The sequence below is a fragment of the Aulonocara sp. 'chitande type north' Nkhata Bay genome, linkage group LG19 (genome assembly GCF_057382095.1).
Source record: "Aulonocara sp. 'chitande type north' Nkhata Bay isolate Kocher_YH1m ecotype deep benthic linkage group LG19, A_spYH_male_GT1.1, whole genome shotgun sequence".
Lineage (NCBI taxonomy): Eukaryota > Metazoa > Chordata > Actinopteri > Cichliformes > Cichlidae > Aulonocara > Aulonocara sp. 'chitande type north' Nkhata Bay.
The window spans coordinates 21,205,017-21,230,286 of record NC_141362.1 but is presented as its reverse complement, the minus strand read 5'-3'; the positions used below and the strand labels follow the sequence as shown (position 1 = coordinate 21,230,286).

The 25,270-nt window shown below is 42.9% G+C and overlaps 1 protein-coding gene across 1 annotated transcript in view; it reads left to right on the top strand.

Annotated features, from left to right (window-relative positions):
- The window catches only part of LOC147306953 (uncharacterized), a 55,882-nt gene extending 30,877 nt beyond the window's left edge, over positions 1-25,005 (top strand). Inside the window, exon 4 of the mRNA XM_086273767.1 lies at positions 24,251-25,005. Coding sequence (XP_086129893.1) covers positions 24,251-25,005 — 755 coding nt within the window. The remainder of the gene's footprint in view (positions 1-24,250) is intronic.
- The last annotated feature ends 265 nt before the right edge of the window (positions 25,006-25,270 follow it).

Below are 25,270 nucleotides of genomic sequence, written 5' to 3'. Positions count from 1 at the left end.
GAGAGATGTCGAGCAGGCGGAGGACTTGGCTGGAGCAGGAAAAGGCAAAAGGGGAAACGCGAATGCGCATCCCCGCCCCCCAAGCCAGGGCCGTGGCAGCGAAATCGTGGGGGTTCGAACTGGCGGCGCTCTGTACCAGAGTGCTCTGCCTCACATCATACGCCAAACGGCCGGCCGAGAGAACGGTTAAAAAAAAGGACATTTATCATTTCTTCTCCAGCCAGCCAGCCAGCCAGCCAGCCCTTCTCATGGTTTTTACAAAGTACACAGCACAGCAGATTCTGCAATATTCTTACACACTAATTAAGCATTGGAAACCTACCTACTTCTTTGTTCATTGTAAACAATTGTACTTTCTGCAAAGTGGTTTGAATTAAAGAGAAAAGAAAAGTATGTTTTGTTTTGTTTTTTTTCTTCAAGATCTGTTCACATGTACTTAGCAAGAGTGAGTACACAGCGTTAAAAAATGGTACTTAGTGTAGTGAGGAAGGCGAAAAGCAAAGAGAGCATATGAAGGTAATATTGAAGTAGGCGCAGTTTTGAAGTGGTGAAAGGCAAAGGCATGAGTGCAAGCCTAATAAAAGGTAATAGGAGAGATGTCGAGCAGGCGGAGGACTTGGCTGGAGCAGGAAAAGGCAAAAGGGAAAGGCGAGTGCACGTCTCCCTGCCCCCCAAGCCAGGCCCAGAGAAGGCTTGAAAAAAAAAAGGACATTTATCATTTCTTCTTCAGCCAGCCCTTCTCATGGTTTTTACAAAGTACACAGCACAGCAGATTCTGCAATATTCTTACACACTAATTAAGCATTGGAAACCTACCTACTTCTTTGTTCATTGTAAACAGTTGTACTTTCTGTAAAGTGGTTTGAATTAAAGAGAAAAGAAAAGTATGTTTTGTTTTGTTTTTTTTCTTCAAGATCTGTTCACATGTACTTAGCAAGAGTGAGTACACAGCGTTAAAAAATGGTACTTAGTGTAGTGAGGAAGGCGAAAAGCAAAGAGAGCATATGAAGGTAATATTGAAGTAGGCGCAGTTTTGAAGTGGTGAAAGGCAAAGGCATGAGTGCAAGCGTAATAAAAGGTAATAGGAGAGATGTCGAGCAGGCGGAGGACTTGGCTGGAGCAGGAAAAGGCAAAAGGGGAAACGCGAATGCGCATCCCCGCCCCCCAAGCCAGGGCCGTGGCAGCGAGATCGTGGGGGTTCGAACTGGCGGCGCTCTGTACCAGAGTGCTCTGCCTCACATCATACGCCAAACGGCCGGCCGAGAGAACGGTTAAAAAAAAGGACATTTATCATTTCTTCTCCAGCCAGCCAGCCAGCCAGCCAGCCCTTCTCATGGTTTTTACAAAGTACACAGCACAGCAGATTCTGCAATATTCTTACACACTAATTAAGCATTGGAAACCTACCTACTTCTTTGTTCATTGTAAACAATTGTACTTTCTGCAAAGTGGTTTGAATTAAAGAGAAAAGAAAAGTATGTTTTGTTTTGTTTTTTTTCTTCAAGATCTGTTCACATGTACTTAGCAAGAGTGAGTACACAGCGTTAAAAAATGGTACTTAGTGTAGTGAGGAAGGCGAAAAGCAAAGAGAGCATATGAAGGTAATATTGAAGTAGGCGCAGTTTTGAAGTGGTGAAAGGCAAAGGCATGAGTGCAAGCCTAATAAAAGGTAATAGGAGAGATGTCGAGCAGACGGAGGACTTGGCTGGAGCAGGAAAAGGCAAAAGGGAAAGGCGAGTGCACGTCTCCCCGCCCCCCAAGCCAGGCCCAGAGAAGGCTTGAAAAAAAAAAGGACATTTATCATTTCTTCTTCAGCCAGCCCTTCTCATGGTTTTTACAAAGTACACAGCACAGCAGATTCTGCAATATTCTTACACACTAATTAAGCATTGGAAACCTACCTACTTCTTTGTTCATTGTAAACAGTTGTACTTTCTGTAAAGTGGTTTGAATTAAAGAGAAAAGAAAAGTATGTTTTGTTTTGTTTTTTTTCTTCAAGATCTGTTCACATGTACTTAGCAAGAGTGAGTACACAGCGTTAAAAAATGGTACTTAGTGTAGTGAGGAAGGCGAAAAGCAAAGAGAGCATATGAAGGTAATATTGAAGTAGGCGCAGTTTTGAAGTGGTGAAAGGCAAAGGCATGAGTGCAAGCGTAATAAAAGGTAATAGGAGAGATGTCGAGCAGGCGGAGGACTTGGCTGGAGCAGGAAAAGGCAAAAGGGGAAACGCGAATGCGCATCCCCGCCCCCCAAACCAGGGCCGTGGCAGCGAGATCGTGGGGGTTCGAACTGGCGGCGCTCTGTACCAGAGTGCTCTGCCTCACATCATACGCCAAACGGCCGGCCGAGAGAACGGTTAAAAAAAAGGACATTTATCATTTCTTCTCCAGCCAGCCAGCCAGCCAGCCAGCCCTTCTCATGGTTTTTACAAAGTACACAGCACAGCAGATTCTGCAATATTCTTACACACTAATTAAGCATTGGAAACCTACCTACTTCTTTGTTCATTGTAAACAATTGTACTTTCTGTAAAGTGGTTTGAATTAAAGAGAAAAGAAAAGTATGTTTTGTTTTGTTTTTTTTCTTCAAGATCTGTTCACATGTACTTAGCAAGAGTGAGTACACAGCGTTAAAAAATGGTACTTAGTGTAGTGAGGAAGGCGAAAAGCAAAGAGAGCATATGAAGGTAATATTGAAGTAGGCGCAGTTTTGAAGTGGTGAAAGGCAAAGGCATGAGTGCAAGCCTAATAAAAGGTAATAGGAGAGATGTCGAGCAGGCGGAGGACTTGGCTGGAGCAGGAAAAGGCAAAAGGGGAAACGCGAATGCGCATCCCCGCCCCCCAAGCCAGGGCCGTGGCAGCGAGATCGTGGGGGTTCGAACTGGCGGCGCTCTGTACCAGAGTGCTCTGCCTCACATCATACGCCAAACGGCCGGCCGAGAGAACGGTTAAAAAAAAGGACATTTATCATTTCTTCTCCAGCCAGCCAGCCAGCCAGCCAGCCCTTCTCATGGTTTTTACAAAGTACACAGCACAGCAGATTCTGCAATATTCTTACACACTAATTAAGCATTGGAAACCTACCTACTTCTTTGTTCATTGTAAACAATTGTACTTTCTGTAAAGTGGTTTGAATTAAAGAGAAAAGAAAAGTATGTTTTGTTTTGTTTTTTTTCTTCAAGATCTGTTCACATGTACTTAGCAAGAGTGAGTACACAGCGTTAAAAAATGGTACTTAGTGTAGTGAGGAAGGCGAAAAGCAAAGAGAGCATATGAAGGTAATATTGAAGTAGGCGCAGTTTTGAAGTGGTGAAAGGCAAAGGCATGAGTGCAAGCCTAATAAAAGGTAATAGGAGAGATGTCGAGCAGGCGGAGAACTTGGCTGGAGCAGGAAAAGGCAAAAGGGAAAGGCGAGTGCACGTCTCCCTGCCCCCCAAGCCAGGCCCAGAGAAGGCTTGAAAAAAAAAGGACATTTATCATTTCTTCTTCAGCCAGCCCTTCTCATGGTTTTTACAAAGTACACAGCACAGCAGATTCTGCAATATTCTTACACACTAATTAAGCATTGGAAACCTACCTACTTCTTTGTTCATTGTAAACAGTTGTACTTTCTGTAAAGTGGTTTGAATTAAAGAGAAAAGAAAAGTATGTTTTGTTTTGTTTTTTTTCTTCAAGATCTGTTCACATGTACTTAGCAAGAGTGAGTACACAGCGTTAAAAAATGGTACTTAGTGTAGTGAGGAAGGCGAAAAGCAAAGAGAGCATATGAAGGTAATATTGAAGTAGGCGCAGTTTTGAAGTGGTGAAAGGCAAAGGCATGAGTGCAAGCGTAATAAAAGGTAATAGGAGAGATGTCGAGCAGGCGGAGGACTTGGCTGGAGCAGGAAAAGGCAAAAGGGGAAACGCGAATGCGCATCCCCGCCCCCCAAGCCAGGGCCGTGGCAGCGAGATCGTGGGGGTTCGAACTGGCGGCGCTCTGTACCAGAGTGCTCTGCCTCACATCATACGCCAAACGGCCGGCCGAGAGAACGGTTAAAAAAAAGGACATTTATCATTTCTTCTCCAGCCAGCCAGCCAGCCAGCCCTTCTCATGGTTTTTACAAAGTACACAGCACAGCAGATTCTGCAATATTCTTACACACTAATTAAGCATTGGAAACCTACCTACTTCTTTGTTCATTGTAAACAATTGTACTTTCTGTAAAGTGGTTTGAATTAAAGAGAAAAGAAAAGTATGTTTTGTTTTGTTTTGTTTCTTCAAGATCTGTTCACATGTACTTAGCAAGAGTGAGTACACAGCGTTAAAAAATGGTACTTAGTGTAGTGAGGAAGGCGAAAAGCAAAGAGAGCATATGAAGGTAATATTGAAGTAGGCGCAGTTTTGAAGTGGTGAAAGGCAAAGGCATGAGTGCAAGCCTAATAAAAGGTAATAGGAGAGATGTCGAGCAGACGGAGGACTTGGCTGGAGCAGGAAAAGGCAAAAGGGAAAGGCGAGTGCACGTCTCCCCGCCCCCCAAGCCAGGCCCAGAGAAGGCTTGAAAAAAAAAAGGACATTTATCATTTCTTCTTCAGCCAGCCCTTCTCATGGTTTTTACAAAGTACACAGCACAGCAGATTCTGCAATATTCTTACACACTAATTAAGCATTGGAAACCTACCTACTTCTTTGTTCATTGTAAACAGTTGTACTTTCTGTAAAGTGGTTTGAATTAAAGAGAAAAGAAAAGTATGTTTTGTTTTGTTTTTTTTCTTCAAGATCTGTTCACATGTACTTAGCAAGAGTGAGTACACAGCGTTAAAAAATGGTACTTAGTGTAGTGAGGAAGGCGAAAAGCAAAGAGAGCATATGAAGGTAATATTGAAGTAGGCGCAGTTTTGAAGTGGTGAAAGGCAAAGGCATGAGTGCAAGCGTAATAAAAGGTAATAGGAGAGATGTCGAGCAGGCGGAGGACTTGGCTGGAGCAGGAAAAGGCAAAAGGGGAAACGCGAATGCGCATCCCCGCCCCCCAAGCCAGGGCCGTGGCAGCGAGATCGTGGGGGTTCGAACTGGCGGCGCTCTGTACCAGAGTGCTCTGCCTCACATCATACGCCAAACGGCCGGCCGAGAGAACGGTTAAAAAAAAGGACATTTATCATTTCTTCTCCAGCCAGCCAGCCAGCCAGCCCTTCTCATGGTTTTTACAAAGTACACAGCACAGCAGATTCTGCAATATTCTTACACACTAATTAAGCATTGGAAACCTACCTACTTCTTTGTTCATTGTAAACAATTGTACTTTCTGTAAAGTGGTTTGAATTAAAGAGAAAAGAAAAGTATGTTTTGTTTTGTTTTGTTTCTTCAAGATCTGTTCACATGTACTTAGCAAGAGTGAGTACACAGCGTTAAAAAATGGTACTTAGTGTAGTGAGGAAGGCGAAAAGCAAAGAGAGCATATGAAGGTAATATTGAAGTAGGCGCAGTTTTGAAGTGGTGAAAGGCAAAGGCATGAGTGCAAGCCTAATAAAAGGTAATAGGAGAGATGTCGAGCAGACGGAGGACTTGGCTGGAGCAGGAAAAGGCAAAAGGGAAAGGCGAGTGCACGTCTCCCCGCCCCCCAAGCCAGGCCCAGAGAAGGCTTGAAAAAAAAAAGGACATTTATCATTTCTTCTTCAGCCAGCCCTTCTCATGGTTTTTACAAAGTACACAGCACAGCAGATTCTGCAATATTCTTACACACTAATTAAGCATTGGAAACCTACCTACTTCTTTGTTCATTGTAAACAGTTGTACTTTCTGTAAAGTGGTTTGAATTAAAGAGAAAAGAAAAGTATGTTTTGTTTTGTTTTTTTTCTTCAAGATCTGTTCACATGTACTTAGCAAGAGTGAGTACACAGCGTTAAAAAATGGTACTTAGTGTAGTGAGGAAGGCGAAAAGCAAAGAGAGCATATGAAGGTAATATTGAAGTAGGCGCAGTTTTGAAGTGGTGAAAGGCAAAGGCATGAGTGCAAGCGTAATAAAAGGTAATAGGAGAGATGTCGAGCAGGCGGAGGACTTGGCTGGAGCAGGAAAAGGCAAAAGGGAAAGGCGAGTGCACGTCTCCCTGCCCCCCAAGCCAGGCCCAGAGAAGGCTTGAAAAAAAAAAGGACATTTATCATTTCTTCTTCAGCCAGCCCTTCTCATGGTTTTTACAAAGTACACAGCACAGCAGATTCTGCAATATTCTTACACACTAATTAAGCATTGGAAACCTACCTACTTCTTTGTTCATTGTAAACAATTGTACTTTCTGTAAAGTGGTTTGAATTAAAGAGAAAAGAAAAGTATGTTTTGTTTTGTTTTTTTTCTTCAAGATCTGTTCACATGTACTTAGCAAGAGTGAGTACACAGCGTTAAAAAATGGTACTTAGTGTAGTGAGGAAGGCGAAAAGCAAAGAGAGCATATGAAGGTAATATTGAAGTAGGCGCAGTTTTGAAGTGGTGAAAGGCAAAGGCATGAGTGCAAGCGTAATAAAAGGTAATAGGAGAGATGTCGAGCAGGCGGAGGACTTGGCTGGAGCAGGAAAAGGCAAAAGGGGAAACGCGAATGCGCATCCCCGCCCCCCAAGCCAGGGCCGTGGCAGCGAGATCGTGGGGGTTCGAACTGGCGGCGCTCTGTACCAGAGTGCTCTGCCACACATCATACGCCAAACGGCCGGCCGAGAGAATGGTTAAAAAAAAGGACATTTATCATTTCTTCTCCAGCCAGCCAGCCAGCCAGCCAGCCCTTCTCATGGTTTTTACAAAGTACACAGCACAGCAGATTCTGCAATATTCTTACACACTAATTAAGCATTGGAAACCTACCTACTTCTTTGTTCATTGTAAACAATTGTACTTTCTGTAAAGTGGTTTGAATTAAAGAGAAAAGAAAAGTATGTTTTGTTTTGTTTTTTTTCTTCAAGATCTGTTCACATGTACTTAGCAAGAGTGAGTACACAGCGTTAAAAAATGGTACTTAGTGTAGTGAGGAAGGCGAAAAGCAAAGAGAGCATATGAAGGTAATATTGAAGTAGGCGCAGTTTTGAAGTGGTGAAAGGCAAAGGCATGAGTGCAAGCCTAATAAAAGGTAATAGGAGAGATGTCGAGCAGGCGGAGGACTTGGCTGGAGCAGGAAAAGGCAAAAGGGAAAGGCGAGTGCACGTCTCCCCGCCCCCCAAGCCAGGCCGAGAGAAGGCTTGAAAAAAAACAAGGACATTTATCATTTCTTCTTCAGCCAGCCCTTCTCATGGTTTTTACAAAGTACACAGCACAGCAGATTCTGCAATATTCTTACACACTAATTAAGCATTGGAAACCTACCTACTTCTTTGTTCATTGTAAACAATTGTACTTTCTGTAAAGTGGTTTGAATTAAAGAGAAAAGAAAAGTATGTTTTGTTTTGTTTTTTTTCTTCAAGATCTGTTCACATGTACTTAGCAAGAGTGAGTACACAGCGTTAAAAAATGGTACTTAGTGTAGTGAGGAAGGCGAAAAGCAAAGAGAGCATATGAAGGTAATATTGAAGTAGGCGCAGTTTTGAAGTGGTGAAAGGCAAAGGCATGAGTGCAAGCCTAATAAAAGGTAATAGGAGAGATGTCGAGCAGACGGAGGACTTGGCTGGAGCAGGAAAAGGCAAAAGGGAAAGGCGAGTGCACGTCTCCCCGCCCCCCAAGCCAGGCCGAGAGAAGGCTTGAAAAAAAAAAGGACATTTATCATTTCTTCTTCAGCCAGCCCTTCTCATGGTTTTTACAAAGTACACAGCACAGCAGATTCTGCAATATTCTTACACACTAATTAAGCATTGGAAACCTACCTACTTCTTTGTTCATTGTAAACAGTTGTACTTTCTGTAAAGTGGTTTGAATTAAAGAGAAAAGAAAAGTATGTTTTGTTTTGTTTTTTTTCTTCAAGATCTGTTCACATGTACTTAGCAAGAGTGAGTACACAGCGTTAAAAAATGGTACTTAGTGTAGTGAGGAAGGCGAAAAGCAAAGAGAGCATATGAAGGTAATATTGAAGTAGGCGCAGTTTTGAAGTGGTGAAAGGCAAAGGCATGAGTGCAAGCGTAATAAAAGGTAATAGGAGAGATGTCGAGCAGGCGGAGGACTTGGCTGGAGCAGGAAAAGGCAAAAGGGGAAACGCGAATGCGCATCCCCGCCCCCCAAGCCAGGGCCGTGGCAGCGAGATCGTGGGGGTTCGAACTGGCGGCGCTCTGTACCAGAGTGCTCTGCCTCACATCATACGCCAAACGGCCGGCCGAGAGAACGGTTAAAAAAAAGGACATTTATCATTTCTTCTCCAGCCAGCCAGCCAGCCAGCCAGCCCTTCTCATGGTTTTTACAAAGTACACAGCACAGCAGATTCTGCAATATTCTTACACACTAATTAAGCATTGGAAACCTACCTACTTCTTTGTTCATTGTAAACAATTGTACTTTCTGTAAAGTGGTTTGAATTAAAGAGAAAAGAAAAGTATGTTTTGTTTTGTTTTGTTTCTTCAAGATCTGTTCACATGTACTTAGCAAGAGTGAGTACACAGCGTTAAAAAATGGTACTTAGTGTAGTGAGGAAGGCGAAAAGCAAAGAGAGCATATGAAGGTAATATTGAAGTAGGCGCAGTTTTGAAGTGGTGAAAGGCAAAGGCATGAGTGCAAGCCTAATAAAAGGTAATAGGAGAGATGTCGAGCAGACGGAGGACTTGGCTGGAGCAGGAAAAGGCAAAAGGGAAAGGCGAGTGCACGTCTCCCCGCCCCCCAAGCCAGGCCGAGAGAAGGCTTGAAAAAAAAAGGACATTTATCATTTCTTCTTCAGCCAGCCCTTCTCATGGTTTTTACAAAGTACACAGCACAGCAGATTCTGCAATATTCTTACACACTAATTAAGCATTGGAAACCTACCTACTTCTTTGTTCATTGTAAACAGTTGTACTTTCTGTAAAGTGGTTTGAATTAAAGAGAAAAGAAAAGTATGTTTTGTTTTGTTTTTTTTCTTCAAGATCTGTTCACATGTACTTAGCAAGAGTGAGTACACAGCGTTAAAAAATGGTACTTAGTGTAGTGAGGAAGGCGAAAAGCAAAGAGAGCATATGAAGGTAATATTGAAGTAGGCGCAGTTTTGAAGTGGTGAAAGGCAAAGGCATGAGTGCAAGCGTAATAAAAGGTAATAGGAGAGATGTCGAGCAGGCGGAGGACTTGGCTGGAGCAGGAAAAGGCAAAAGGGGAAACGCGAATGCGCATCCCCGCCCCCCAAGCCAGGGCCGTGGCAGCGAGATCGTGGGGGTTCGAACTGGCGGCGCTCTGTACCAGAGTGCTCTGCCTCACATCATACGCCAAACGGCCGGCCGAGAGAACGGTTAAAAAAAAGGACATTTATCATTTCTTCTCCAGCCAGCCAGCCAGCCCTTCTCATGGTTTTTACAAAGTACACAGCACAGCAGATTCTGCAATATTCTTACACACTAATTAAGCATTGGAAACCTACCTACTTCTTTGTTCATTGTAAACAATTGTACTTTCTGTAAAGTGGTTTGAATTAAAGAGAAAAGAAAAGTATGTTTTGTTTTGTTTTTTTTCTTCAAGATCTGTTCACATGTACTTAGCAAGAGTGAGTACACAGCGTTAAAAAATGGTACTTAGTGTAGTGAGGAAGGCGAAAAGCAAAGAGAGCATATGAAGGTAATATTGAAGTAGGCGCAGTTTTGAAGTGGTGAAAGGCAAAGGCATGAGTGCAAGCCTAATAAAAGGTAATAGGAGACATGTCGAGCAGACGGAGGACTTGGCTGGAGCAGGAAAAGGCAAAAGGGAAAGGCGAGTGCACGTCTCCCCGCCCCCCAAGCCAGGCCCAGAGAAGGCTTGAAAAAAAAAAGGACATTTATCATTTCTTCTTCAGCCAGCCCTTCTCATGGTTTTTACAAAGTACACAGCACAGCAGATTCTGCAATATTCTTACACACTAATTAAGCATTGGAAACCTACCTACTTCTTTGTTCATTGTAAACAGTTGTACTTTCTGTAAAGTGGTTTGAATTAAAGAGAAAAGAAAAGTATGTTTTGTTTTGTTTTTTTTCTTCAAGATCTGTTCACATGTACTTAGCAAGAGTGAGTACACAGCGTTAAAAAATGGTACTTAGTGTAGTGAGGAAGGCGAAAAGCAAAGAGAGCATATGAAGGTAATATTGAAGTAGGCGCAGTTTTGAAGTGGTGAAAGGCAAAGGCATGAGTGCAAGCGTAATAAAAGGTAATAGGAGAGATGTCGAGCAGGCGGAGGACTTGGCTGGAGCAGGAAAAGGCAAAAGGGAAAGGCGAGTGCACGTCTCCCTGCCCCCCAAGCCAGGCCCAGAGAAGGCTTGAAAAAAAAAAGGACATTTATCATTTCTTCTTCAGCCAGCCCTTCTCATGGTTTTTACAAAGTACACAGCACAGCAGATTCTGCAATATTCTTACACACTAATTAAGCATTGGAAACCTACCTACTTCTTTGTTCATTGTAAACAATTGTACTTTCTGTAAAGTGGTTTGAATTAAAGAGAAAAGAAAAGTATGTTTTGTTTTGTTTTTTTTCTTCAAGATCTGTTCACATGTACTTAGCAAGAGTGAGTACACAGCGTTAAAAAATGGTACTTAGTGTAGTGAGGAAGGCGAAAAGCAAAGAGAGCATATGAAGGTAATATTGAAGTAGGCGCAGTTTTGAAGTGGTGAAAGGCAAAGGCATGAGTGCAAGCGTAATAAAAGGTAATAGGAGAGATGTCGAGCAGGCGGAGGACTTGGCTGGAGCAGGAAAAGGCAAAAGGGGAAACGCGAATGCGCATCCCCGCCCCCCAAGCCAGGGCCGTGGCAGCGAGATCGTGGGGGTTCGAACTGGCGGCGCTCTGTACCAGAGTGCTCTGCCTCACATCATACGCCAAACGGCCGGCCGAGAGAACGGTTAAAAAAAAGGACATTTATCATTTCTTCTCCAGCCAGCCAGCCAGCCCTTCTCATGGTTTTTACAAAGTACACAGCACAGCAGATTCTGCAATATTCTTACACACTAATTAAGCATTGGAAACCTACCTACTTCTTTGTTCATTGTAAACAATTGTACTTTCTGTAAAGTGGTTTGAATTAAAGAGAAAAGAAAAGTATGTTTTGTTTTGTTTTTTTTCTTCAAGATCTGTTCACATGTACTTAGCAAGAGTGAGTACACAGCGTTAAAAAATGGTACTTAGTGTAGTGAGGAAGGCGAAAAGCAAAGAGAGCATATGAAGGTAATATTGAAGTAGGCGCAGTTTTGAAGTGGTGAAAGGCAAAGGCATGAGTGCAAGCGTAATAAAAGGTAATAGGAGAGATGTCGAGCAGGCGGAGGACTTGGCTGGAGCAGGAAAAGGCAAAAGGGGAAACGCGAATGCGCATCCCCGCCCCCCAAGCCAGGGCCGTGGCAGCGAGATCGTGGGGGTTCGAACTGGCGGCGCTCTGTACCAGAGTGCTCTGCCTCACATCATACGCCAAACGGCCGGCCGAGAGAACGGTTAAAAAAAAGGACATTTATCATTTCTTCTCCAGCCAGCCAGCCAGCCCTTCTCATGGTTTTTACAAAGTACACAGCACAGCAGATTCTGCAATATTCTTACACACTAATTAAGCATTGGAAACCTACCTACTTCTTTGTTCATTGTAAACAATTGTACTTTCTGTAAAGTGGTTTGAATTAAAGAGAAAAGAAAAGTATGTTTTGTTTTGTTTTTTTTCTTCAAGATCTGTTCACATGTACTTAGCAAGAGTGAGTACACAGCGTTAAAAAATGGTACTTAGTGTAGTGAGGAAGGCGAAAAGCAAAGAGAGCATATGAAGGTAATATTGAAGTAGGCGCAGTTTTGAAGTGGTGAAAGGCAAAGGCATGAGTGCAAGCCTAATAAAAGGTAATAGGAGAGATGTCGAGCAGACGGAGGACTTGGCTGGAGCAGGAAAAGGCAAAAGGGAAAGGCGAGTGCACGTCTCCCCGCCCCCCAAGCCAGGCCCAGAGAAGGCTTGAAAAAAAAAAGGACATTTATCATTTCTTCTTCAGCCAGCCCTTCTCATGGTTTTTACAAAGTACACAGCACAGCAGATTCTGCAATATTCTTACACACTAATTAAGCATTGGAAACCTACCTACTTCTTTGTTCATTGTAAACAGTTGTACTTTCTGTAAAGTGGTTTGAATTAAAGAGAAAAGAAAAGTATGTTTTGTTTTGTTTTTTTTCTTCAAGATCTGTTCACATGTACTTAGCAAGAGTGAGTACACAGCGTTAAAAAATGGTACTTAGTGTAGTGAGGAAGGCGAAAAGCAAAGAGAGCATATGAAGGTAATATTGAAGTAGGCGCAGTTTTGAAGTGGTGAAAGGCAAAGGCATGAGTGCAAGCGTAATAAAAGGTAATAGGAGAGATGTCGAGCAGGCGGAGGACTTGGCTGGAGCAGGAAAAGGCAAAAGGGGAAACGCGAATGCGCATCCCCGCCCCCCAAGCCAGGGCCGTGGCAGCGAGATCGTGGGGGTTCGAACTGGCGGCGCTCTGTACCAGAGTGCTCTGCCACACATCATACGCCAAACGGCCGGCCGAGAGAACGGATAAAAAAAAGGACATTTATCATTTCTTCTCCAGCCAGCCAGCCAGCCAGCCAGCCAGCCAGCCCGCCCTTCTCATGGTTTTTACAAAGTACACAGCACAGCAGATTCTGCAATATTCTTACACACTAATTAAGCATTGGAAACCTACCTACTTCTTTGTTCATTGTAAACAATTGTACTTTCTGTAAAGTGGTTTGAATTAAAGAGAAAAGAAAAGTATGTTTTGTTTTGTTTTTTTTCTTCAAGATCTGTTCACATGTACTTAGCAAGAGTGAGTACACAGCGTTAAAAAATGGTACTTAGTGTAGTGAGGAAGGCGAAAAGCAAAGAGAGCATATGAAGGTAATATTGAAGTAGGCGCAGTTTTGAAGTGGTGAAAGGCAAAGGCATGAGTGCAAGCCTAATAAAAGGTAATAGGAGAGATGTCGAGCAGGCGGAGGACTTGGCTGGAGCAGGAAAAGGCAAAAGGGAAAGGCGAGTGCACGTCTCCCCGCCCCCCAAGCCAGGCCGAGAGAAGGCTTGAAAAAAAACAAGGACATTTATCATTTCTTCTTCAGCCAGCCCTTCTCATGGTTTTTACAAAGTACACAGCACAGCAGATTCTGCAATATTCTTACACACTAATTAAGCATTGGAAACCTACCTACTTCTTTGTTCATTGTAAACAATTGTACTTTCTGTAAAGTGGTTTGAATTAAAGAGAAAAGAAAAGTATGTTTTGTTTTGTTTTTTTTCTTCAAGATCTGTTCACATGTACTTAGCAAGAGTGAGTACACAGCGTTAAAAAATGGTACTTAGTGTAGTGAGGAAGGCGAAAAGCAAAGAGAGCATATGAAGGTAATATTGAAGTAGGCGCAGTTTTGAAGTGGTGAAAGGCAAAGGCATGAGTGCAAGCCTAATAAAAGGTAATAGGAGAGATGTCGAGCAGACGGAGGACTTGGCTGGAGCAGGAAAAGGCAAAAGGGAAAGGCGAGTGCACGTCTCCCCGCCCCCCAAGCCAGGCCCAGAGAAGGCTTGAAAAAAAAAAGGACATTTATCATTTCTTCTTCAGCCAGCCCTTCTCATGGTTTTTACAAAGTACACAGCACAGCAGATTCTGCAATATTCTTACACACTAATTAAGCATTGGAAACCTACCTACTTCTTTGTTCATTGTAAACAGTTGTACTTTCTGTAAAGTGGTTTGAATTAAAGAGAAAAGAAAAGTATGTTTTGTTTTGTTTTTTTTCTTCAAGATCTGTTCACATGTACTTAGCAAGAGTGAGTACACAGCGTTAAAAAATGGTACTTAGTGTAGTGAGGAAGGCGAAAAGCAAAGAGAGCATATGAAGGTAATATTGAAGTAGGCGCAGTTTTGAAGTGGTGAAAGGCAAAGGCATGAGTGCAAGCGTAATAAAAGGTAATAGGAGAGATGTCGAGCAGGCGGAGGACTTGGCTGGAGCAGGAAAAGGCAAAAGGGGAAACGCGAATGCGCATCCCCGCCCCCCAAGCCAGGGCCGTGGCAGCGAGATCGTGGGGGTTCGAACTGGCGGCGCTCTGTACCAGAGTGCTCTGCCTCACATCATACGCCAAACGGCCGGCCGAGAGAACGGTTAAAAAAAAGGACATTTATCATTTCTTCTCCAGCCAGCCAGCCAGCCAGCCAGCCCTTCTCATGGTTTTTACAAAGTACACAGCACAGCAGATTCTGCAATATTCTTACACACTAATTAAGCATTGGAAACCTACCTACTTCTTTGTTCATTGTAAACAATTGTACTTTCTGTAAAGTGGTTTGAATTAAAGAGAAAAGAAAAGTATGTTTTGTTTTGTTTTTTTTCTTCAAGATCTGTTCACATGTACTTAGCAAGAGTGAGTACACAGCGTTAAAAAATGGTACTTAGTGTAGTGAGGAAGGCGAAAAGCAAAGAGAGCATATGAAGGTAATATTGAAGTAGGCGCAGTTTTGAAGTGGTGAAAGGCAAAGGCATGAGTGCAAGCCTAATAAAAGGTAATAGGAGAGATGTCGAGCAGACGGAGGACTTGGCTGGAGCAGGAAAAGGCAAAAGGGAAAGGCGAGTGCACGTCTCCCCGCCCCCCAAGCCAGGCCGAGAGAAGGCTTGAAAAAAAAAGGACATTTATCATTTCTTCTTCAGCCAGCCCTTCTCATGGTTTTTACAAAGTACACAGCACAGCAGATTCTGCAATATTCTTACACACTAATTAAGCATTGGAAACCTACCTACTTCTTTGTTCATTGTAAACAATTGTACTTTCTGTAAAGTGGTTTGAATTAAAGAGAAAAGAAAAGTATGTTTTGTTTTGTTTTGTTTCTTCAAGATCTGTTCACATGTACTTAGCAAGAGTGAGTACACAGCGTTAAAAAATGGTACTTAGTGTAGTGAGGAAGGCGAAAAGCAAAGAGAGCATATGAAGGTAATATTGAAGTAGGCGCAGTTTTGAAGTGGTGAAAGGCAAAGGCATGAGTGCAAGCCTAATAAAAGGTAATAGGAGAGATGTCGAGCAGACGGAGGACTTGGCTGGAGCAGGAAAAGGCAAAAGGGAAAGGCGAGTGCACGTCTCCCCGCCCCCCAAGCCAGGCCCAGAGAAGGCTTGAAAAAAAAAAGGACATTTATCATTTCTTCTTCAGCCAGCCCTTCTCATGGTTTTTACAAAGTACACAGCACAGCAGATTCTGCAATATTCTTACACACTAATTAAGCATTGGAAACCTACCTACTTCTTTGTTCATTGTAAACAGTTGTACTTTCTGTAAAGTGGTTTGAATTAAAGAGAAAAGAAAAGTATGTTTTGTTTTGTTTTTTTTCTTCAAGATCTGTTCACATGTACTTAGCAAGAGTGAGTACACAGCGTTAAAAAATGGTACTTAGTGTAGTGAGGAAGGCGAAAAGCAAAGAGAGCATATGAAGGTAATATTGAAGTAGGCGCAGTTTTGAAGTGGTGAAAGGCAAAGGCATGAGTGCAAGCGTAATAAAAGGTAATAGGAGAGATGTCGAGCAGGCGGAGGACTTGGCTGGAGCAGGAAAAGGCAAAAGGGGAAACGCGAATGCGCATCCCCGCCCCCCAAGCCAGGGCCGTGGCAGCGAGATCGTGGGGGTTCGAACTGGCGGCGCTCTGTACCAGAGTGCTCTGCCTCACATCATACGCCAAACGGCCGGCCGAGAGAACGGTTAAAAAAAAGGACATTTATCATTTCTTCTCCAGCCAGCCAGCCAGCCAGCCCTTCTCATGGTTTTTACAAAGTACACAGCACAGCAGATTCTGCAATATTCTTACACACTAATTAAGCATTGGAAACCTACCTACTTCTTTGTTCATTGTAAACAATTGTACTTTCTGTAAAGTGGTTTGAATTAAAGAGAAAAGAAAAGTATGTTTTGTTTTGTTTTTTTTCTTCAAGATCTGTTCACATGTACTTAGCAAGAGTGAGTACACAGCGTTAAAAAATGGTACTTAGTGTAGTGAGGAAGGCGAAAAGCAAAGAGAGCATATGAAGGTAATATTGAAGTAGGCGCAGTTTTGAAGTGGTGAAAGGCAAAGGCATGAGTGCAAGCCTAATAAAAGGTAATAGGAGAGATGTCGAGCAGACGGAGGACTTGGCTGGAGCAGGAAAAGGCAAAAGGGAAAGGCGAGTGCACGTCTCCCCGCCCCCCAAGCCAGGCCCAGAGAAGGCTTGAAAAAAAAAAGGACATTTATCATTTCTTCTTCAGCCAGCCCTTCTCATGGTTTTTACAAAGTACACAGCACAGCAGATTCTGCAATATTCTTACACACTAATTAAGCATTGGAAACCTACCTACTTCTTTGTTCATTGTAAACAGTTGTACTTTCTGTAAAGTGGTTTGAATTAAAGAGAAAAGAAAAGTATGTTTTGTTTTGTTTTTTTTCTTCAAGATCTGTTCACATGTACTTAGCAAGAGTGAGTACACAGCGTTAAAAAATGGTACTTAGTGTAGTGAGGAAGGCGAAAAGCAAAGAGAGCATATGAAGGTAATATTGAAGTAGGCGCAGTTTTGAAGTGGTGAAAGGCAAAGGCATGAGTGCAAGCGTAATAAAAGGTAATAGGAGAGATGTCGAGCAGGCGGAGGACTTGGCTGGAGCAGGAAAAGGCAAAAGGGAAAGGCGAGTGCACGTCTCCCTGCCCCCCAAGCCAGGCCCAGAGAAGGCTTGAAAAAAAAAAGGACATTTATCATTTCTTCTTCAGCCAGCCCTTCTCATGGTTTTTACAAAGTACACAGCACAGCAGATTCTGCAATATTCTTACACACTAATTAAGCATTGGAAACCTACCTACTTCTTTGTTCATTGTAAACAATTGTACTTTCTGTAAAGTGGTTTGAATTAAAGAGAAAAGAAAAGTATGTTTTGTTTTGTTTTTTTTCTTCAAGATCTGTTCACATGTACTTAGCAAGAGTGAGTACACAGCGTTAAAAAATGGTACTTAGTGTAGTGAGGAAGGCGAAAAGCAAAGAGAGCATATGAAGGTAATATTGAAGTAGGCGCAGTTTTGAAGTGGTGAAAGGCAAAGGCATGAGTGCAAGCGTAATAAAAGGTAATAGGAGAGATGTCGAGCAGGCGGAGGACTTGGCTGGAGCAGGAAAAGGCAAAAGGGGAAACGCGAATGCGCATCCCCGCCCCCCAAGCCAGGGCCGTGGCAGCGAGATCGTGGGGGTTCGAACTGGCGGCGCTCTGTACCAGAGTGCTCTGCCACACATCATACGCCAAACGGCCGGCCGAGAGAATGGTTAAAAAAAAGGACATTTATCATTTCTTCTCCAGCCAGCCAGCCAGCCAGCCAGCCCTTCTCATGGTTTTTACAAAGTACACAGCACAGCAGATTCTGCAATATTCTTACACACTAATTAAGCATTGGAAACCTACCTACTTCTTTGTTCATTGTAAACAATTGTACTTTCTGTAAAGTGGTTTGAATTAAAGAGAAAAGAAAAGTATGTTTTGTTTTGTTTTGTTTCTTCAAGATCTGTTCACATGTACTTAGCAAGAGTGAGTACACAGCGTTAAAAAATGGTACTTAGTGTAGTGAGGAAGGCGAAAAGCAAAGAGAGCATATGAAGGTAATATTGAAGTAGGCGCAGTTTTGAAGTGGTGAAAGGCAAAGGCATGAGTGCAAGCCTAATAAAAGGTAATAGGAGAGATGTCGAGCAGGCGGAGGACTTGGCTGGAGCAGGAAAAGGCAAAAGGGAAAGGCGAGTGCACGTCTCCCCGCCCCCCAAGCCAGGCCGAGAGAAGGCTTGAAAAAAAACAAGGACATTTATCATTTCTTCTTCAGCCAGCCCTTCTCATGGTTTTTACAAAGTACACAGCACAGCAGATTCTGCAATATTCTTACACACTAATTAAGCATTGGAAACCTACCTACTTCTTTGTTCATTGTAAACAATTGTACTTTCTGTAAAGTGGTTTGAATTAAAGAGAAAAGAAAAGTATGTTTTGTTTTGTTTTTTTTCTTCAAGATCTGTTCACATGTACTTAGCAAGAGTGAGTACACAGCGTTAAAAAATGGTACTTAGTGTAGTGAGGAAGGCGAAAAGCAAAGAGAGCATATGAAGGTAATATTGAAGTAGGCGCAGTTTTGAAGTGGTGAAAGGCAAAGGCATGAGTGCAAGCCTAATAAAAGGTAATAGGAGAGATGTCGAGCAGACGGAGGACTTGGCTGGAGCAGGAAAAGGCAAAAGGGAAAGGCGAGTGCACGTCTCCCCGCCCCCCAAGCCAGGCCGAGAGAAGGCTTGAAAAAAAAAAGGACATTTATCATTTCTTCTTCAGCCAGCCCTTCTCATGGTTTTTACAAAGTACACAGCACAGCAGATTCTGCAATATTCTTACACACTAATTAAGCATTGGAAACCTACCTACTTCTTTGTTCATTGTAAACAGTTGTACTTTCTGTAAAGTGGTTTGAATTAAAGAGAAAAGAAAAGTATGTTTTGTTTTGTTTTTTTTCTTCAAGATCTGTTCACATGTACTTAGCAAGAGTGAGTACACAGCGTTAAAAAATGGTACTTAGTGTAGTGAGGAAGGCGAAAAGCAAAGAGAGCATATGAAGGTAATATTGAAGTAGGCGCAGTTTTGAAGTGGTGAAAGGCAAAGGCATGAGTGCAAGCGTAATAAAAGGTAATAGGAGAGATGTCGAGCAGGCGGAGGACTTGGCTGGAGCAGGAAAAGGCAAAAGGGGAAACGCGAATGCGCATCCCCGCCCCCCAAGCCAGGGCCGTGGCAGCGAGATCGTGGGGGTTCGAACTGGCGGCGCTCTGTACCAGAGTGCTCTGCCTCACATCATACGCCAAACGGCCGGCCGAGAGAACGTTTAAAAAAAAGGACATTTATCATTTCTTCTCCAGCCAGCCAGCCAGCCAGCCAGCCCTTCTCATGGTTTTTACAAAGTACACAGCACAGCAGATTCTGCAATATTCTTACACACTAATTAAGCATTGGAAACCTACCTACTTCTTTGTTCATTGTAAACAATTGTACTTTCTGTAAAGTGGTTTGAATTAAAGAGAAAAGAAAAGTATGTTTTGTTTTGTTTTTTTTCTTCAAGATCTGTTCACATGTACTTAGCAAGAGTGAGTACACAGCGTTAAAAAATGGTACTTAGTGTAGTGAGGAAGGCGAAAAGCAAAGAGAGCATATGAAGGTAATATTGAAGTAGGCGCAGTTTTGAAGTGGTGAAAGGCAAAGGCATGAGTGCAAGCCTAATAAAAGGTAATAGGAGAGATGTCGAGCAGACGGAGGACTTGGCTGGAGCAGGAAAAGGCAAAAGGGAAAGGCGAGTGCACGTCTCCCCGCCCCCCAAGCCAGGCCGAGAGAAGGCTTGAAAAAAAAAGGACATTTATCATTTCTTCTTCAGCCAGCCCTTCTCATGGTTTTTACAAAGTACACAGCACAGCAGATTCTGCAATATTCTTACACACTAATTAAGCATTGGAAACCTACCTACTTCTTTGTTCATTGTAAACAGTTGTACTTTCTGTAAAGTGGTTTGAATTAAAGAGAAAAGAAAAGTATGTTTTGTTTTGTTTTTTTTCTTCAAGATCTGTTCACATGTACTTAGCAAGAGTGAGTACACAGCGTTAAAAAATGGTACTTAGTGTAGTGAGGAAGGCGAAAAGCAAAGAGAGCATATGAAGGTAATATTGAAGTAGGCGCAGTTTTGAAGTGGTGAAAGGCAAAGGCATGAGTGCAAGCGTAATAAAAGGTAATAGGAGAGATGTCGAGCAGGCGGAGGACTTGGCTGGAGCAGGAAAAGGCAAAAGGGGAAACGCGAATGCGCATCCCCGCCCCCCAAGCCAGGGCCGTGGCAGCGAGATCGTGGGGGTTCGAACTGGCGGCGCTCTGTACCAGAGTGCTCTGCCTCACATCATACGCCAAACGGCCGGCCGAGAGAACGGTTAAAAAAAAGGACATTTATCATTTCTTCTCCAGCCAGCCAGCCAGCCCTTCTCATGGTTTTTACAAAGTACACAGCACAGCAGATTCTGCAATATTCTTACACACTAATTAAGCATTGGAAACCTACCTACTTCTTTGTTCATTGTAAACAATTGTACTTTCTGTAAAGTGGTTTGAATTAAAGAGAAAAGAAAAGTATGTTTTGTTTTGTTTTTTTTCTTCAAGATCTGTTCACATGTACTTAGCAAGAGTGAGTACACAGCGTTAAAAAATGGTACTTAGTGTAGTGAGGAAGGCGAAAAGCAAAGAGAGCATATGAAGGTAATATTGAAGTAGGCGCAGTTTTGAAGTGGTGAAAGGCAAAGGCATGAGTGCAAGCCTAATAAAAGGTAATAGGAGAGATGTCGAGCAGACGGAGGACTTGGCTGGAGCAGGAAAAGGCAAAAGGGAAAGGCGAGTGCACGTCTCCCCGCCCCCCAAGCCAGGCCCAGAGAAGGCTTGAAAAAAAAAAGGACATTTATCATTTCTTCTTCAGCCAGCCCTTCTCATGGTTTTTACAAAGTACACAGCACAGCAGATTCTGCAATATTCTTACACACTAATTAAGCATTGGAAACCTACCTACTTCTTTGTTCATTGTAAACAGTTGTACTTTCTGTAAAGTGGTTTGAATTAAAGAGAAAAGAAAAGTATGTTTTGTTTTGTTTTTTTTCTTCAAGATCTGTTCACATGTACTTAGCAAGAGTGAGTACACAGCGTTAAAAAATGGTACTTAGTGTAGTGAGGAAGGCGAAAAGCAAAGAGAGCATATGAAGGTAATATTGAAGTAGGCGCAGTTTTGAAGTGGTGAAAGGCAAAGGCATGAGTGCAAGCGTAATAAAAGGTAATAGGAGAGATGTCGAGCAGGCGGAGGACTTGGCTGGAGCAGGAAAAGGCAAAAGGGAAAGGCGAGTGCACGTCTCCCTGCCCCCCAAGCCAGGCCGAGAGAAGGCTTGAAAAAAAAAAGGACATTTATCATTTCTTCTTCAGCCAGCCCTTCTCATGGTTTTTACAAAGTACACAGCACAGCAGATTCTGCAATATTCTTACACACTAATTAAGCATTGGAAACCTACCTACTTCTTTGTTCATTGTAAACAATTGTACTTTCTGTAAAGTGGTTTGAATTAAAGAGAAAAGAAAAGTATGTTTTGTTTTGTTTTTTTTCTTCAAGATCTGTTCACATGTACTTAGCAAGAGTGAGTACACAGCGTTAAAAAATGGTACTTAGTGTAGTGAGGAAGGCGAAAAGCAAAGAGAGCATATGAAGGTAATATTGAAGTAGGCGCAGTTTTGAAGTGGTGAAAGGCAAAGGCATGAGTGCAAGCGTAATAAAAGGTAATAGGAGAGATGTCGAGCAGGCGGAGGACTTGGCTGGAGCAGGAAAAGGCAAAAGGGAAAGGCGAGTGCACGTCTCCCTGCCCCCCAAGCCAGGCCGAGAGAAGGCTTGAAAAAAAAAAGGACATTTATCATTTCTTCTTCAGCCAGCCCTTCTCATGGTTTTTACAAAGTACACAGCACAGCAGATTCTGCAATATTCTTACACACTAATTAAGCATTGGAAACCTACCTACTTCTTTGTTCATTGTAAACAATTGTACTTTCTGTAAAGTGGTTTGAATTAAAGAGAAAAGAAAAGTATGTTTTGTTTTGTTTTTTTTCTTCAAGATCTGTTCACATGTACTTAGCAAGAGTGAGTACACAGCGTTAAAAAATGGTACTTAGTGTAGTGAGGAAGGCGAAAAGCAAAGAGAGCATATGAAGGTAATATTGAAGTAGGCGCAGTTTTGAAGTGGTGAAAGGCAAAGGCATGAGTGCAAGCGTAATAAAAGGTAATAGGAGAGATGTCGAGCAGGCGGAGGACTTGGCTGGAGCAGGAAAAGGCAAAAGGGGAAACGCGAATGCGCATCCCCGCCCCCCAAGCCAGGGCCGTGGCAGCGAGATCGTGGGGGTTCGAACTGGCGGCGCTCTGTACCAGAGTGCTCTGCCTCACATCATACGCCAAACGGCCGGCCGAGAGAACGGTTAAAAAAAAGGACATTTATCATTTCTTCTCCAGCCAGCCAGCCAGCCAGCCCTTCTCATGGTTTTTACAAAGTACACAGCACAGCAGATTCTGCAATATTCTTACACACTAATTAAGCATTGGAAACCTACCTACTTCTTTGTTCATTGTAAACAATTGTACTTTCTGTAAAGTGGTTTGAATTAAAGAGAAAAGAAAAGTATGTTTTGTTTTGTTTTTTTTCTTCAAGATCTGTTCACATGTACTTAGCAAGAGTGAGTACACAGCGTTAAAAAATGGTACTTAGTGTAGTGAGGAAGGCGAAAAGCAAAGAGAGCATATGAAGGTAATATTGAAGTAGGCGCAGTTTTGAAGTGGTGAAAGGCAAAGGCATGAGTGCAAGCCTAATAAAAGGTAATAGGAGAGATGTCGAGCAGACGGAGGACTTGGCTGGAGCAGGAAAAGGCAAAAGGGAAAGGCGAGTGCACGTCTCCCCGCCCCCCAAGCCAGGCCCAGAGAAGGCTTGAAAAAAAAAAGGACATTTATCATTTCTTCTTCAGCCAGCCCTTCTCATGGTTTTTACAAAGTACACAGCACAGCAGATTCTGCAATATTCTTACACACTAATTAAGCATTGGAAACCTACCTACTTCTTTGTTCATTGTAAACAATTGTACTTTCTGTAAAGTGGTTTGAATTAAAGAGAAAAGAAAAGTATGTTTTGTTTTGTTTTTTTTCTTCAAGATCTGTTCACATGTACTTAGCAAGAGTGAGTACACAGCGTTAAAAAATGGTACTTAGTGTAGTGAGGAAGGCGAAAAGCAAAGAGAGCATATGAAGGTAATATTGAAGTAGGCGCAGTTTTGAAGTGGTGAAAGGCAAAGGCATGAGTGCAAGCCTAATAAAAGGTAATAGGAGAGATGTCGAGCAGGCGGAGGACTTGGCTGGAGCAGGAAAAGGCAAAAGGGAAAGGCGAGTGCACGTCTCCCCGCCCCCCAAGCCAGGCCCAGAGAAGGCTTGAAAAAAAAAAGGACATTTATCATTTCTTCTTCAGCCAGCCCTTCTCATGGTTTTTACAAAGTACACAGCACAGCAGATTCTGCAATATTCTTACACACTAATTAAGCATTGGAAACCTACCTACTTCTTTGTTCATTGTAAACAGTTGTACTTTCTGTAAAGTGGTTTGAATTAAAGAGAAAAGAAAAGTATGTTTTGTTTTGTTTTTTTTCTTCAAGATCTGTTCACATGTACTTAGCAAGAGTGAGTACACAGCGTTAAAAAATGGTACTTAGTGTAGTGAGGAAGGCGAAAAGCAAAGAGAGCATATGAAGGTAATATTGAAGTAGGCGCAGTTTTGAAGTGGTGAAAGGCAAAGGCATGAGTGCAAGCTAATAAAAGGTAATAGGAGAGATGTCGAGCAGGCGGAGGACTTGGCTGGAGCAGGAAAAGGCAAAAGGGGAAACGCGAATGCGCATCCCCGCCCCCCAAGCCAGGGCCGTGGCAGCGAGATCGTGGGGGTTCGAACTGGCGGCGCTCTGTACCAGAGTGCTCTGCCACACATCATACGCCAAACGGCCGGCCGAGAGAACGGTTAAAAAAAAGGACATTTATCATTTCTTCTCCAGCCAGCCAGCCAGCCAGCCAGCCCGCCCTTCTCATGGTTTTTACAAAGTACACAGCACAGCAGATTCTGCAATATTCTTACACACTAATTAAGCATTGGAAACCTACCTACTTCTTTGTTCATTGTAAACAATTGTACTTTCTGTAAAGTGGTTTGAATTAAAGAGAAAAGAAAAGTATGTTTTGTTTTGTTTTTTTTCTTCAAGATCTGTTCACATGTACTTAGCAAGAGTGAGTACACAGCGTTAAAAAATGGTACTTAGTGTAGTGAGGAAGGCGAAAAGCAAAGAGAGCATATGAAGGTAATATTGAAGTAGGCGCAGTTTTGAAGTGGTGAAAGGCAAAGGCATGAGTGCAAGCCTAATAAAAGGTAATAGGAGAGATGTCGAGCAGGCGGAGGACTTGGCTGGAGCAGGAAAAGGCAAAAGGGAAAGGCGAGTGCACGTCTCCCTGCCCCCCAAGCCAGGCCGAGAGAAGGCTTGAAAAAAAAAAGGACATTTATCATTTCTTCTTCAGCCAGCCCTTCTCATGGTTTTTACAAAGTACACAGCACAGCAGATTCTGCAATATTCTTACACACTAATTAAGCATTGGAAACGCAGGCCAAGTCTCCAGAGAAATGCTCAACATCCTCTCGTTTAAGTTCAACACCTGTTCCCGAGAGGAGGGAGGAAGAACTGCCTGAAAAATCAGAGGCCAAATTCTCCAAAAAGGATGAGGAGGAACAGTCTGACAAGTCAGAGGACAGATTCTCCAAAGAACATGAGGACATACCCTCTGAGAAGTCTGAGGAGAAACCCTCCACAGATGAGAAAGTGTCTGAAAAGTCAGAGGACAGAGTTTCTGAGGACAAACCCTCAGAAAACGTAGAGGAAAAGCTCTCAGAAGCGTCAGTGTCATCTGCTCAAGTGGAGGAAGTATCCCAAAACCTTGTTTACTTTCTTTTAATTGGACTTCTCGAGAAGTCCAAAAACAGGCGAAAAGGCCGTCTCACTCCTCCAGATGGCGTAACACTAGCTGACATCATTGAGCGTCTCAAAAACTTGGTGCAACCAGAAATCAGCAGCGCGGAGTCTACAACACGTCTGGAAAATGACGTGAGAGGATTGACCAAAAAACTGGTTAAAGGACTCATCAAGGAGTTTGGCTCCCCAGAAAGGATCATGGATGCTGCTTTGGCATGTGATAGTTCATTTGACGAGGCTATTTTGAAGCTCTTGAAAATCCATTTGGGTGTCCCCACAAGTTATCGCCAAAAGTCCAGAGTTTCCAGGTTCTTTTCAGCATTGAAGAAAGCTTTAATGAAACCCTTCAGATGCTGTTTTATGGGCAGCGATGACTAAAGACCTTGACTTTTCCACTGCCTTGCTTCTCGCAAAATCTCGAAGCAGAAGTGATCCAAAAACGGTCTTGAATCATCAATCATAGTGTCAAATCAAATTCCTTTATAGTTTTCCTAAAAAACTATATTTTCATTGTGTCTCCTTTTTGTTTTCCATCGAGTCCAGCCGGCCGCAGCAGATGGCTGCCCCTACATGAGCCTGGTTCTGCTGGAGGTTTCTGCTTTTTATGGCAGTTTTTCCTCCCCACTGTCGCCTTGTGCTTGCT